This window comes from Labrus mixtus, chromosome 17 (assembly GCF_963584025.1).
Source record: "Labrus mixtus chromosome 17, fLabMix1.1, whole genome shotgun sequence".
NCBI classification, from domain to species: domain Eukaryota; kingdom Metazoa; phylum Chordata; class Actinopteri; order Labriformes; family Labridae; genus Labrus; species Labrus mixtus.
The window spans coordinates 12,866,443-12,882,284 of record NC_083628.1 but is presented as its reverse complement, the minus strand read 5'-3'; the positions used below and the strand labels follow the sequence as shown (position 1 = coordinate 12,882,284).

Below are 15,842 nucleotides of genomic sequence, written 5' to 3'. Positions count from 1 at the left end.
TTCCTACTTACACATCCTCAGTAACTACATAACAATAGGTGTCATTTGTATTGATTCCTCTTTCAGACAGACCTGGATGCCTAATTTGACACGACTGAGTTTCTATATATTCACCCATAAACCTGAACCCTGTCAAAGACCTGTTCATGCGGGGATGTTGCATAATGATGAGGATTTTAATAAGGGTTGTATCTGCTTGTACCCTGTGCGCTGAATGATTAATAATAGGATCAAAGAGAAAAAGAGCATGATGTGATTTTGCTATCAATGTAAGGGGGCTTTCTTACATAATAGGGATGTCGAATGCATAATGAAATGAGCAGCAATAGAGCAAAAAGTCACACTGTGTAAATCTGAATAGCTTGTGTTTGTAGGGCTTTCATCATGTCACTGCCTCTGTATGATCTGAGCTTTCTTTTCAATAGAACTTCTCAGAAGTCAGATGCCTGAGAAATATTCAAAGTATGTGCTCAACATAGCATGATGCAATTAGTTCCTCAAACTCAGGCTATATGGTTATTCGCATACTTTACTTTACTTTACTACTTTAATACCTACCTTGTAAGTTTTTAAGGCAACTGGATATGCATTGCATGATTAAAATCATGTTGTTACAGCCAATGATGACACATATTTGTCAACTACATCTAATAGTCATTACCACTGTTTGTTAGGCATTAGTAAAAGTGTTATAGGTTGCTGTATCGAGTGGCCTATGGGGGTTAGGTAAAACACTTTACTTTAAATTACGTTATAATATTAAGCAGTTCTACCAACAATAAATAAATGGATAATGCAGTAATATGCATTTATAAGAGCATATATGTATTAATGCATGCTTATAACACATAGCCTACATCTATAAGGCTGCTGCATAAACAAATAAGTGTGCTAAAATCAGTTATCGAGAAATTAGGTCATATAATTATTAGGCTATTAGGCCTACATGGCTGCTGGCTAATGTAGGCTACATGAACACTCTTGTCTATAGCTGCATCTTGGTCGAAATTTAATTTTAAAAGCTCTTACTAAATGCTTGTATTCTGCGAGTTAATACTGAATACATTAAGTAAAGTAGGCTACCGGTTAAGCTAATGAATTCATCATTTTATTCAGTTGCATGCCGTGAGTTACCCGAGTTGGGCACTATGGCAGCCAAGGCTAAATGCTAGCTGTTAAGCTAGCAGTGGATGTTTAGTGGCTAGATACCTTAAACTGTAAAGCTAACTGAGGCTCATTTTACACCACATTGTCCTGTTTTCTATTTTGTCTTTATGAAATAAAGCTTCTTTGGGGTTGCTAAGATGTCTCTCTGATAGATGTGCTTAGTAACAAGTGTGCCAAGAAACGTAACTTCCTGGGCTACTTTGCTATTGACTAATCAACAATATATATAATATCATATATATATATAATATATACATATCATATTCATATTCATATAATATTATATTCATTACATGTTCTTTTTTTTCTATGAAGTTCAGCAACATGTTGAAGGGTGACAATCCAATGCAGATAACCAATTACGCGTAACCTTAGTAAAATAGAAAAATCTGATTTAATCATATCAATGTTATTATATTGCATAATGTTTGACTTTTATAGCTGTAGGGCCACTGTAGATTAAATGGTCCATATGAGTAATGAAAATAAAGGAGCAAAACTTGTTTTAAGCCGGAAAAACCATTTAAACTGTTGATGAACTTTCTGCAAATGTCAGTGACAGTGAGTGGACCAAAAACATATGAGTGTGTAGGAGTTTTACAGCCGTGAACTTGTTGTGCCATAAACTTAGGTTTATGGTGGTGTAAGTCAAGGTCTTTGGAGTTGTTTTCTCCTTCAAGAATTTTCTCACTGGCATTGTAAGAGGTAAAGTGCAGTTCAGAGGGATTTCAAAAGACCTATCTGTCTCTGCTGAGGGCTATGAAACCTGTCACATTCAAGAGAGGGCCTTAGCCTGCCCTCGGGCATATCTCTATCAACAAGGGCTGATTTCTTTTTCACCTGTTTTGTCAATTAGCTGTCTTTAAATAATGCAAACAACATTTTCTTGGTAGAAAAAGAGTTTGCGGGCCCAAACCACGGCATGAACCAGTAATACCATATAGCTACATTTGATGTAATGTACATCTTATAAAGTGTTTTTTGTTGGTTTATTTATGACAGTTACATAACTTTCTAATAAACCCGCTACCTCAATGGGTTATTGTTTATTATGTACATTTATACTGTAGCATAAACTTGTTTATATACTTCTGCTATCTGATTAATTGCCACACTTGATTCATACTGTGCAATGAAAATAGTTTAAATTTAATTTGAGAAAAGAAGCTCTCTAAACAGTTTAAGTGGCTGTTGTCACTGCATGGGTTTAATGAGCACCAGATAAACACAAACATACAGCCAGACAGTTTTAATATTTTGCTAATGATTGTGCCAAAAAACAGCCATGCTCGCTGACGTCTTCCATCCCCACAGGTGTTACTTGTGGACCATAATGGGAGGTCCAAACAAAAGAGATTGCATTAGCACCCACTATAATCTGTAGTCTATATAATCTATTTTCTACTTTTTCTACTTTATTTTATTAAAGTTCCCCTTTAGCTTTAAATGATAAACTCTGTTTGTTTGAAATATTCAAAGAAAATTTTTTTCTTTTCTTTTTTTAAATTACTCATCACTCTGGGTAATAATGAATCAGATGGCGATTGTGTTTAAGGGCTAAAAGTTCTGCCTGTTGAGAGTGAGACCAGCCTTCATATTGACCTTTGCCTGTGGTTTGGTACATTTAGTCACCACACATGCCAGCAGTGTCAGTGCCAGATGAACGATTTGACCCAATATAAAGTAATGTGCAGCCAATTATAAAGAGATAAAACTGCAAAGAACAAAGCGTGTTAGTCCAAGGCAGTGTCATAAATGAATCAACCGTGCACAATTCCAAGGCCTGCATTAGATCTTAGTGTTCATTAACCAGAGTGATAAGAGTGAGATATTGAATGTGTCATAATGGGAATGGTTTATGGTAAAATGAGGAATAATCTCACAAGTGTTATTATTTTATTTATCATCATTCAACATTTAGTCTTATCAGGAATTCATTTATTCCAGAGAGAGCTGATGTACCAGAAACTGACAATTGTGCAGTGATGTAAACAGAAAACCAGTGTAATACATTTCTGCAGGAATAAAGATTTACCAGTAGAGGGCAGTAAAGAGTCAAACAGTACTCCGTGCAACCTATCGTCCCTGAGATTTTTCATTCATTAACACCTAAAACAACACAAAGTAAGGTGCACAGATTTACGAGGGGGCAGCTCACATGGACTTTGAGCAAACATTATGTGGGAAAAAAAAGGCTTAGGTAGAATGAGGTAGCAAAAATAGTAATAACAGGGATATTAAAATCTTGATTTCTTTTTTTATGATTAAAGGCAACATCCCTAATTAAATAAGTCAAAGTTAGCCAGTTCGTTTCACTTTCCTGTCTGTTACTTCTAAGATAGAAAGTGCCTAATACAACAAATAACTATTTAAGAAGCAGACTGAATCAGAATAACATTCATTATAATCACTATTTGCACATGTTACTGCCAATGCTGCAAGTTTTCAGATCATTTTATGCAGATCACATACATTCAAACTCTAAAATTAAATAAGACTTGTATGCTTCTGTAAGCATCGTGAATGCACTCTTTTAATTAAAAACTAGCTCGAGTACTCTGCACATCAATTAATCAGCTGATCTCATGTTAATTGTCACTCTATCTCTCTTTCATTATACCTTAACAGTATAACAAGAATACATTTCATCCATCAACTGTGTATGAGGTCAGTCATGTGCAGCATATAAAATAATAAATGCTTATGTCTAATTAACAGGTTATAAATGTGTTAATGGATTACAGCTCAGTTAACTGGTTTACTGAAAAATTAACAGCAATGAAAGATATTTTACATCCCTACTCTATGAAATAATTACATATTTTAGACAGGCTTGTGCTTTACAAAAGTACATTTGATGTCATGTAAGACATCAGAAGCATTATGGTAATAATGATACAGTACAGCAAGATTTACAAGATCTTCTTTAGGTGGAAGTTCATGAGGTCATACATTCATATAAAACCATCTCATTTAAATATAGCAGTACAGTATCTGAGAGCGATAAGGGTCAGTTGAGTTCCTTTTAAGCAAAGAAACCATGACAGAAAACGGCCACACACAGGAGGATAATGGCATTGGCATTGACAATGTTCCTCCATAGTGGTTGCTCTGTTGTGTCTGTGAGCTTCTTCTGCAGCGCTGCCTGCTCCTCTGCACTCAGCTCAGGGCCTTTCTGCTGCTCGAGCCCACAGAAGCACATCACTGCTTTCTTGCAAATGCCTGGCTCCTCCTCTGGTTCTGTAAGGTAAGACATAAAGGTTATAAAATACATTTGCTTATTTGTGCATGCTTTTTTATTAACCGCATGCTTTGATGACAGTCTGCTGATTACCTTCTATTTCCATGTTGGATTCTTTGGTATCAACCCAATCATCCTGTTCAATGTCCACCCTCTCCTTTGTTTCGTTCCTGAGGCTCCAGCACAGTCGATATAGCTAGACAAAAAAACACAATGTTGGTACAAACTTATTATTTATGAATTGTGCTTGGTATTCCAGTGAGTGGTCATGTTTGGGGTATGAATGATTAATTCAGCCTTATTTCACAGCAGTCACTTACATGCTTGTCATCGATGGGTTTGGTCATGAGAGAGACTGCCAGGATGATGATACAGGAGATAACAAACAGGATGATGGCGAAGTAGAGGTAATGGACTCCACATATGATGGTGGGACAGTTACTGGGAGCAACACAGCTGCCTGTGCCAAAGGCAAACTCTGCAATCATCCTAGAGAGGCCGATAACAAGTCCTATTGCAAGGCCCCAAAAGGCCCCCTGAGGAAAGGAAATAGTAGAAAAAATGTTGATTCAGACTTCTGAAATGGTAGCGGTCTGTAGTCACAGGTATCAGGAGAAACTGGTGAAATGTTTAAAATGTTTGCCAGTTTAGTGTTGGGGAACATTCACAAATCCGCAAAAACTCAAAGAACAGCTACGGCTGATACGTTTTAATTTGTTTTATAGGCATTTAGTTATAAACGAAGAAATAGACTTACCTGATGATAGGGATACATGAGAAGTTAGGATAAGAACAATAAGAAGTTTTTCAGATATTTCTCAATGACAAGCCGTCAAACAGTTTTGAAGACATAACACTCAAAAACCCACAAAGGTCAACCACCTTTTGACAGCTGAGGAAAAGTTGGAGAATTGTCAAAGTCAGTAGGATTCTTCCTCTGGGACCTTGAATGTCTCACTGCAATCTCTAGATAATTAAATTGCATCTGCATCCACTGTAATTCTTCCAAAATATAGTGGGAACATTTAATTAAATGCTCTGCTCTCTAGGTCGTATTTCATTGAAACTTATTAGTTAATCCCCGCCCCCCCATTACATGATGTATATACAATAACAAGATGACAGATAGAATTAACAAGAACACAGGAAGCTAGATCAAACAAGGTAGAAATGAGCTTGATAGTGAAAATGTGATTAAGTGTGATTAGCGGGTATATAAATCAGCTGATAACTGACGCTAACTAGCTGATGACGTGGCTATGGGCTACAGTGACAACCATGAGAGAAAGAATCACATCAACATGGAGTCATATCCGATCACATCACACATGATGATGTCAATTAACTACAGGCAGGTCTGAAAACCCTATTAAGCTCCACAGGAAGTTAGAAGAATATAAAAAAGCAGTAAAGCGCTACCATGACCTTTGGCCATTAGTTACACAAGATCTTTGTAATGGACATTATTTGTCCAGATCCAAAATTTCACTGTTGGTGTTGGCTTTCATCTGTAAGAGTGCACTCTCTTTTGGTCATGATTTAAATGTATGAACAAATGGTGAATGGATTACCACTGTGCACACATTTCTGCTTCCAATATGATCACCAATGATTTCAAACTTCTGGTTTTCGGTTAAGTGTCCCAACAACTTTTGGATTTATTGTACAGACTTTTGTTCCCCTTTCAGGATGAACTGTAATTAATTTTGAGTTTAACAAGTAGCATCATCCATCCACCCATCCATCCAATATCTATACCGCTTATCCCATTCAAGGTCGCGGGGGCTGGAGCCGATCCAAGCTGTCATTGGGTGAGAGGCGAGGGAGACATACAAGCAGTCACATTCATTCCCATATATTCACACATACGGGCATTTAGAGTCACCATTTAACCTAACCAGCACGTCTTTGGACTGTGGGAGGAAGCCGGAGTACCCTAAGGGATCCCTTGCACGCAGAGAACACTCCACACAGAAAGGCCAACGCTCACCCAGGATTCAAATCAAGTACCTTAGGCGACACCTAAACCCCAGCACCATCGTACAGCCCCTAGTGGCATCAATATGTCAACATTTCAATACCAATAAAACGTTGGTTCCTCTCAGCCTCATCTGTATTTTGAGTTTTAAGCTTATTAGAAATGTAAGCATTCCCCCAGATAGATGTAGTGTATTTATACCTACGTATATATATACCTCAGCATGTTTGTATTATTGTTGTGTGCTGCTGTGTAACTAAGTACACTGAATATCTTGTGCAGCGTCAAAGAGCTGCACTTATGTTTCGCCTAGAATTAAAGTGTGTACATTAAGAGGTGATCAAAATGGCAACTCACAGTCTCATTGACACGTTTGCAGAAGATTGCCAAAACGAACAAAGCTGCGATGGGTGGTGTAAGGTAGCTGGTGATGGACTGGATGTAGTCAAAGAGCTGACCACTCTGGGCCGACTGCACCACGGGGATCCAGGCTATGCTCACACCAATCAGAACCAAGATAAACACTCTAAACACATGCAAACACACACACACACACACGCACACACACACACACAAGTGTAGATGGTTACCATCAAGCACATGTGCATTTACTTAACAGGAATAACTTCAAACTGAATCGAAACGTCGCTTTACCTGCCAGCAATCATGAGTTCCCGCTCATTGGCTGAGCGGCGAATCTTAGTGTAGATGTCCATTGTGAAGAGAGTGCTGGCACTGTTAAAGATGGAGGTCAGTGAGCTCATCAAAGATGCCATCATCACTGACAGCATAAGACCTCTCAGACCTAAAACAGATAGATTAACAGATGGACATGGGGTATAAAAGATGACGATTAAGGCTATTGATTGATGTATACTGTTTCATATTAAAAGTCTGCAGACACCAACCATTGGGCATGAGATCCACCACCAGTTTGGCATAAGCAACATTAGTGCAGCCCACACTGGCCCCACACAGTTTTTGACATTCATCTGGGTCCACACATGCCACCACATCTAAAATAAAATGAAAAAGATTAGCAGGTGTAAATCCCATAGTTTATATTTTGTAAGATGTTCATGAGCAACAATGATACTTGAGCTTATGCCTAGAACAGTAAATGGACTTGAGCTTGTATAGCACTTTTCTAGTCTTCTGACTTTTCAAAGCACTTTTACACAGCAGGTCACACCTACCCATTCACAACCTGATAGCAAAGACTGTTATATAAAGGGACCATCATAAGTAACTGTCCAATTCATACACATTCATTTGCATCCATATGCTGCCGACGAAGCAGCGATAGCAATTCAGGGTGAAGTGTCTTGCCCAAGGACACATCGGACATGTTGCTGCAGGAGCTGGGGGTCAAACCCTCGACCTTAAGGCCGACTCTAACTGAGCCAAAGCTGCCCAAATCTAAACATTAGAAGGGGACTCAAAGATACCAATGCTAATAGACAAGTCTTCTATGATCTATATGTGAAACCCCTTTATATGTTTGGATGCATTTTAAACCTTTAATAATAATGTGTTTGTGCCAAGCTAAAATGTCATCATCAAAACAGTGCAATTATTATTTACAGATAAGCATTTCATACTTCACATACATTTTTTTTTTTAAAGTAATTTTTATCATGAACACTATGAAAAATCAAATATAATCAAATTATTTTTTCTTACTTAAAACTATACATCAAAGAAGACATTTGATTTATCTGTGAGTCCATTCTGCCATGGTTTCTTAATATGAGTAAGAGTAAATAATTACCTTTCCTTGAGTTTGTTAAGGATCCAGTTCAAAATAGCTTGCTTGTGTTATTATAGTACATATATACTATATTATAGTATTATATATTACCTCTCTGGCGGAGGTAATATGACAGATACCAGGACAAACTCACCAGTATAGAGAATCCTGCTGATCATCCCAGGGAAAACCATGAGGAACATTGGCAGCAGCTTCAGGTAGCCGCATAGGATACAGCCTGCCTTAACGTGAGATAGATTCTTAGCTGAGAGGCAGCGCTGAACAATCACCTAAAAAACGAAAAAAAAAAAAAGAAATGTCACAGATGGAAAAGGTCAGTAGTGTCAAGATAGCTTGAAAAAAGTATTGATTCTAAATGTTTTTACTCAAATATCTTTTAAACTCAAATATCCCTGTATATCGGGTTCAACAACACATATTTGGAGTGATAGTGATAGAGTAGGTTGACCATTGACATATGTTTAAAGTATGTCATCATTTAAACTGCAACTTCATTTTTCACCAAGGTCACAAAATTGTCCCCATGTTAATCTTATGAGTGTCTTGAGTGCAGTATAGCCCAACTAAAAGCATGGACATCCTCTTACAGCACCAACTCAGAACGCTTGAGTGACTCCGGCAAAAACAGGCAAGATAAAGGTATATAAATGTGCGTGCAAATGGGTTGTAATCAATTGACTGAGACTGTGTATGTTTGTGTATTATGTGTGTGTATTATGTGTGTGCATGTGTGAGTTTTTGTGTGTGTTTATGACCATGTTGACTTTCCTATTACCTGCCACTTAGTCAGGACGAGTATCCTCACATTTACAGTGGCCATTCCTAATAGTGCTGTCCAATTGCTTGACTGACCTGATCAGTGCACCAGTACCAAGTGGCCTGAATGGTGAGTCCAAACACAAGGCCTGGCCATGGCAGGTCTCCTGTGACCGCATTCCTGAAAATATGGAATGAGTCTGGCCGGGGCTTGTAGCAGTTTTCACTGGCGTTTCCTGTGATATTGGGGATGGCCTCCATGTAGAGCTTCTGGAAGTTTTCATAGCCTTCCACCTTATTGAAAGCTGAAGACATGTGTGCAAGTTAGACTGACCGGTGGTTTATCAATGTCACACAAGATATGCATACAAGAAGTGCTTTTGTAATAAATATCAGCACAGCTACAGTAGGATTTGGTCATATCATTTCTACAGGATTGCTATAAGTGCTTGCTCTGTGCTGTACATTTATTTGTATATTACCAGTTTTTGTGCAAAAAGTGAAATTAAATTCACTGCTTTACAAGCATTTATGGTTGATCAATCCAGTCAAAGCTGTTTCTGTAAAATAAATGAACTGCTTAGAACTCTTGAAGCAGAGAAATAACTTTGCTTTAATGTCCCAGTGTTGCCATATTGTATATTTATCCCAACAGATCTCCTCTCATCCAAACCACTTATTTCTTGCACTAACTTTGGTGGCAACTATGTGATGTACAAAGCAATCGTTATGCCTTTCAACAACTACGTAATAATAGGATCTTCCGGTGTAAAAAAAAACACTTTAAAAATAGCAACTGAATATAAGGATACCATATTACCAAAGCCCATGAGGACGAACGATCCCACAACCATGATGATGGTCTGTAAGGTGTCTGTGTAGATCACTGCTGCCAATCCACCTGAGATACAACGTCAGAGTTTATTATTTTGCATATTTGAATTTAAATCAAACCATTTTATCAGCACTAATGAGGTCATCAGCATCTACTTTGTAGTTTTGTAATGCAAGTGGTTTCCCCCTGCTCATGCTGACGTTTGGGTGTGTGTCCATTATAACAAAACAGCAACAGAAGGCAATTTCCTGCTTATCACAGTTTACGGCTATTTAACCACAACAATTCTCCAAAGATAAACTAGTCATGTCTACATATGGCCTTAGGAAGACTTTACCCCCCAGTCCTGATGCCATTCATACCGTAAAAAGATAAGACTTATAGTTTATGAGGGATCTGTGATTCCAGTTGAAAAGGAAGTAAATGCACCTTCAGTGGACAAACCTGTGACAGTGTACAGTGCAGTTATCAATAGTAGCAAGATAACAGCTAGATAGATATTCAACCCAAGAGCCAGGTTGATAAAAATGGCACCAGAGAACATGTCTGCCTGTGAGGACAGAAGAAGGAAAGAAAAAGAAACATCAATAACACACAATTTTGGCACAGTGTTGAAATGGAGGCTACCCCTGAATGTTTGAATGTGTGACTTACTGAGATCTTGGTGAAAACATACAGGAAGAGGGAGAGCACAGACAGGTAGATGCGAATACGCTGGCCGCCGAACCTCTTCATCAAGTACTCTGGCATGGTGACTACCTAAACATGCCCACAAAAATAACATGGTTGATTTGTGTTTGTTTTACCTACCTATTGGCTGTTTTTAAGATGTCCCAATCATTTAAAGGTTATTGTGTCACTTCAGCTATGAATGCAAACTTTAACAGAGGAAACTAATATTTACATGTATAGAGAGTAGAGCCCGACCGATTGATTGGCCAGCCGATAATATCGGCTAATATTAGCATATCCACTGACTATCGGTATCAGCTAATTTTATCACAAATACGCGTCGATTTTATGAGAGTTATTCACCTGTCAACTTCACTTCAATGTTCATTTTCTGATAAGAAGTACGTTGATCTGCTACAGCATTAACAATTTATGAACCAGATTGTTTGGTAACCAGCTTTTGATGGCACCAGATCAGTATGTCTCTATTATTAAATTATTTTTTCTGTCTTGGCTTAATTCAAACAGTGTTTTATTTTAGTTTCGAGGTAAAACAAACTGCAGCTGTCCCAGCTATAAAACTAGTGAGAAGTTAACTATTAACAGTGAAAAAGGATTTAAAAACGGTCGACAGAAAACTGAGCAACTCACCCATATTCCGACACCCAGGACAACCAAAAAGTAAATCACAATAACAGAGATATCAGCCGGGTTGTTTACAACCACAGTGGATGAGCTGGTTCTTGCATTGCTCCTTATGAAGGAGAATCCAAAATAATCCCGAGACATTTTGCTGAGAGGGTGACCAGAGAACACAAATGCTGCTGGTGTTGTTCCTCTGTGAATGAAGCACCTGCAATTACACTTATGTACCTTCAATCCTGCAAAGGGTGTGTGTGTGTGTGTGTGTGTGTGTGTGTGTGTGTGTGTGTGTGTGTGTGTGTGTGTGTGTGTGTGTGTGTGTGTGTGTGTGTGTGTGTGTGTGTGTGTGTGTGAATAAGTCTGAACATATTGAATGGAACTTTGAATATATGGAATGGAAGTCCGTAGTTTTATTTCAGCTGACATCTCAGTAAGAGACTAAAAAAATGCCCTAAAGATGGATGCACAAAGTGCGCTCAGTCATGATTTGTTGAACATTACTACTTATTAGTAGTAAAAGTGTTCCAATAATTGAACTATGATCTTCGAGGTGACACATTCTACATTCCAAATTATTCATATCATTTTGAGTACGAACAGCTGTTTCAAAAAAAGTTTGACGTTCAACAAAGTATTGGTATATTTCAGCTGATGTCATTTTGCAAAAACAGCATATTCAGCAGGTAATCTTTTTGATGACAACAATGAAACTAATGTATTTGGAGAATTGAAATCTGCCTCTATTCCATATATTCAGACTTCATTCAATATATTCAAAGTTTCATTCAATATATTCAGACTTCATTCAATATATTCAAAGTTTCATTTGATATATTCAAAGTTTCATTCGATATATTCAAACTTCATTCAATATATTCAAGTTTCATTCAATATATTAATTTCCTAAACCGCTTGCCATAGGATTTCATTTCAGTATCATTGTATTACACTAGCAGTTTTCTTCTGGCTGCCAAGGGCCGAGAGTGCTATATGGATTACAGCTATAGCATTCAATCTCCACAGTGTAAAGCGACGATGCATGTACATGTGCAGTCACTTTTAAGTTAAGTGACCATCTTGTCTTAATGATCCATCTTTCCCACAAGTGTTTGATAACTGCATATTAGGGATCAACAAAATAAATGTGTATATCTATATCTATCTTTCTCTTCAGATCAAAAATAGACACATGAAAGATATTGTTTGTCTCCCGAATATCAATATCGGTATCCACCCCAAAAATCTCATATCGGTCGGGCCATAATAGAGAGTAAGGTGTTTTGTATGTAAAAACTAGGTCCTGTGTTTTCACTTTACCCCAGCTTTGATATAGATTGGCACAAAGAGCCATCCCAGGATGACGACCACTATAAGAGCCTGAAACACACAAAATTACAAAGACAAAACCAATTATTATTCAGTGCACCATAACTTACACATTTATTCACTTTACAGCGATAAGTGACAATATCAATGACACAGGATAAAAAAAAGCATTTGTGTAAGAAGTGATAATGGTGAAATTGGCACATCAACACCGATAACTCACATTCCATTCAAATCCTCCTGTAGCGATTCCTCCAGCTGCAGCAGTCCCAGCTATCCCTACAAAGTGGCCACTGCCAATGTTGCTTGCAAAGAGTGATGCTCCAATCTGTGGAGTTCATATAAGTATTCATAAATAATATGCATACATAATTTCGCATATGTTTTTTTTCCAACACAGCTCGGAGAGATGTTCAATTGCATTAAAGTTTTCAGGTGACTTTGATTTATAGTATGTCCTATAATCAGTAATAATAGTCCAATGAGCACAACAATAAAAGATTGTTAGTCAGCATTTGTATCTGCAACCATTAAGTTCCTATAGCTTTAATACTGTAATTAAAAGACTACATCATATCAAACATTTCTGGGACTCAATATTATGGAGCTGAATACTCACAGGCCACCATACCATACTCCTCCCTGCCAGGAAGAAGCCACCAACTGTGGCTCGGTTGGTGCGTACCATGGCCTACAACAACAGTAAAATGTGTTTTAGAAATAAAAAAAATCCATGTTTAAACAAAATACCAAAAGATTATTTTTCAGTGGAAACAACATTTACTTGCACATGTCATATGAGTAATAAAAAGGGATAAAGTCACTGGATACACCTTAAAAAGGATGTTCCGGTTATATTACTCAATTTAATTTCACTTCAATGTTCATTTTCTGATAAGAAGTACGTTGATCTGCTACAGCATTAACAATTTATGAACCAGATTGTTTGGTAACCAGCTTTTGATGGCACCATATCAGTATGTCTCCTTTAAACTGCGCAGCTGTTAGGTGATAAAAGTCGCTGACACTGATATGAGAAGCCTCTTACATCAGCTTAGAATAATTTTCAAAACTTCAACAAATAAATCAGGATTATTTTTTCTGTCTTGGCTTAATTCAAACAGTGTTTTATTTTAGTTTCGAGGTAAAACAAACTGCAGCTGTCCCAGCTATAAAACTAGTGAGAAGTTAACTATTAACAGTGAAAAAGGATTTAAAAACGGTCGACAGAAAACTGAGCAACTCACCCATATTCCGACACCCAGGACAACCAAAAAGTAAATCACAATAACAGAGATATCAGCCGGGTTGTTTACAACCACAGTGGATGAGCTGGTTCTTGCATTGCTCCTTATGAAGGAGAATCCAAAATAATCCCGAGACATTTTGCTGAGAGGGTGACCAGAGAACACAAATGCTGCTGGTGTTGTTCCTCTGTGAATGAAGCACCTGCAATTACACTTATGTACCTTCAATCCTGCAAAGGGTGTGTGTGTGTGTGTGTGTGTGTGTGTGTGTGTGTGTGTGCGTGCGTGTGTGTGTGTGTGTGTGTGTGTGTGTGTGTGTGTGTGTGTGTGTGTGTGTGTGTGTGTGTGTGTGTGTGTGTGTGTGTTAGTGTGTGTGCTGAAGAGAGAGAGTGTGGGTAGGATGAGGGGGCTGGGAAAGGGATTGAGAAAGTGTTTTTTTTCTTTAAAAAAACCCAACAAGATATTGTTCAATTAAAATTACATCTTGATTAGAAATGAACCATTGCTGAAATAAGATGGTGGATGTGAAAATAATTTTCTGAATTTAAATGAATGTGTAACCCTTCAGCAAATAATCTTGTTAATGATCAACCCACAAGGAAATACCACATGGAAAGAAACAGGTTTAAAACCAAAACCTTTTAATAAACTCCCCCAGGCTGCAGCTGAATGCGTATCACTTTATGAGCAAATTAGATTTTTTTTTAGTGTGGTAAAATTAACATTTCTGTAGGTTGACCCATAAAAGCTCTGTAACATATTCATCATCCGCGCCCTGTATGCCCCCTCAATGACTTGACAACTCTGTCAATCAGTATAATTAATAAGTACAGTCACTGACTACATATTTGGACTGAAATCATTTTTGTTTACAGAAAAGTAATTGAATCCAGGGAGGGGCCCTTTTGTTAGCTCAATTCAAGATTCTGTTTATTTGTCATTTTTCTCAAGTATCTGCACATAAAAAAATGGTGTTCTCCCAGTCATGATGCCATTCATACCGTAAAAAGATAAGACTTTTAGTTTATGAGGGATCTGTGATTCCAGTTGAAAAGGAAGTAAATGCACCCTCAGTGGACAAACCTGTGACAGTGTACAGTGCAGTTATCAATAGTAGCAAGATAACAGCTAGGTGGATATTCAACCCAAGAGCCAGGTTGATAAAAATGGCACCAGAGAACATGTCTGCCTGTGAGGACAGAAGAAGGAAAGAAAAAGAAACATCAATAACACACAATTTTGGCACAGTGTTGAAATGGAGGCTACCCCTGAATGTTTGAATGTGTGACTTACTGAGATCTTGGTGAAAACATACAGGAAGAGGGAGAGCACAGACAGGTAGATGCGAATACGCCACATAAATATATCTAAAAATCTACTAAGCAATCAAATCAGTTCTAAAAGTAGGCTACAGTAAAACAGCTGAAATAATATAAGGAGAAAAAAAGAGAAAAGAAATGTATCTCATAAGTCTATGTTTACTGGCAAGCCTTTCTTTTGAAATATTTCCTCTTTCATTGAAACACTACCACAAATAAAAGGCACTTAACCCCACCCACAGGGAACATTACACTGTTCCTTAGTGTCCTACAAGACTTAAGTGTGTATTTTCACGTTAATCATTAAATTAAAAATTGTTTGTCAATGTTTTAAAGTTGGCACAAATTTAAACATAGATGATCATTTCCCATCAATTCCCACAGAAAAACAAGGAAACAAAGCCCCTTAGATTTTAAAGACATATAGGCTACATAAAATTATTTGGGCGACCACTAGGTGTCCCTACAGGATAGTCAAACTAATGATTGAACTAGGTGCCTGTGGGGTCACATAAATAATGCACACATACATTTGATTAGTAAGATTCTACTTTTTTAAATGAAAGACTATAACACATAACAGGAATACTTTTTGTGAGGGCAAACCTGGTCCACCATTATAGTAATATTGATTAGAAGTTTGATGCATGCATTGTAATTTTACTGTTTCACTTTTTAAAAAAATCAAACCATGCGCTTTGTTGATCTGACCATGCTGTTTTGTCACTAATCATTTTTTTTGTTTCTTTAATTTACTCCTTATGGTAGAATATAAAGTTACACTTACTTAAGTACTGCACACAAGTACCACTTCATTGTACATTTGTATTTTTATTTAATGATTTAATTCCTCTATATATTCAGAGGGAAATACTTAACTATTACTCA

The 15,842-nt window shown here is 37.4% G+C and overlaps 1 protein-coding gene across 1 annotated transcript; it reads right to left on the bottom strand.

Moving 5' to 3' along the window:
• Nucleotides 1–3,911: 3,911 nt before the first annotated feature.
• slc5a1 (solute carrier family 5 member 1) lies at nucleotides 3,912–13,890 on the bottom strand. The gene is made up of 15 exons (XM_061061671.1): nucleotides 13,636–13,890; nucleotides 13,008–13,079; nucleotides 12,612–12,716; nucleotides 12,380–12,439; nucleotides 10,403–10,507; nucleotides 10,193–10,298; nucleotides 9,734–9,814; nucleotides 9,010–9,218; nucleotides 8,291–8,426; nucleotides 7,295–7,402; nucleotides 7,041–7,191; nucleotides 6,744–6,912; nucleotides 4,729–4,944; nucleotides 4,502–4,604; nucleotides 3,912–4,407 (listed from the first exon to the last, which is right to left on the bottom strand). The coding sequence occupies exons 1-15, from the start codon at nucleotides 13,771–13,773 to the stop codon at nucleotides 4,193–4,195; spliced, it is 1,974 nt and encodes a 657-aa protein (XP_060917654.1). The 5' UTR covers nucleotides 13,774–13,890; the 3' UTR covers nucleotides 3,912–4,192.
• Between the last annotated feature and the right edge of the window lie 1,952 nt (nucleotides 13,891–15,842).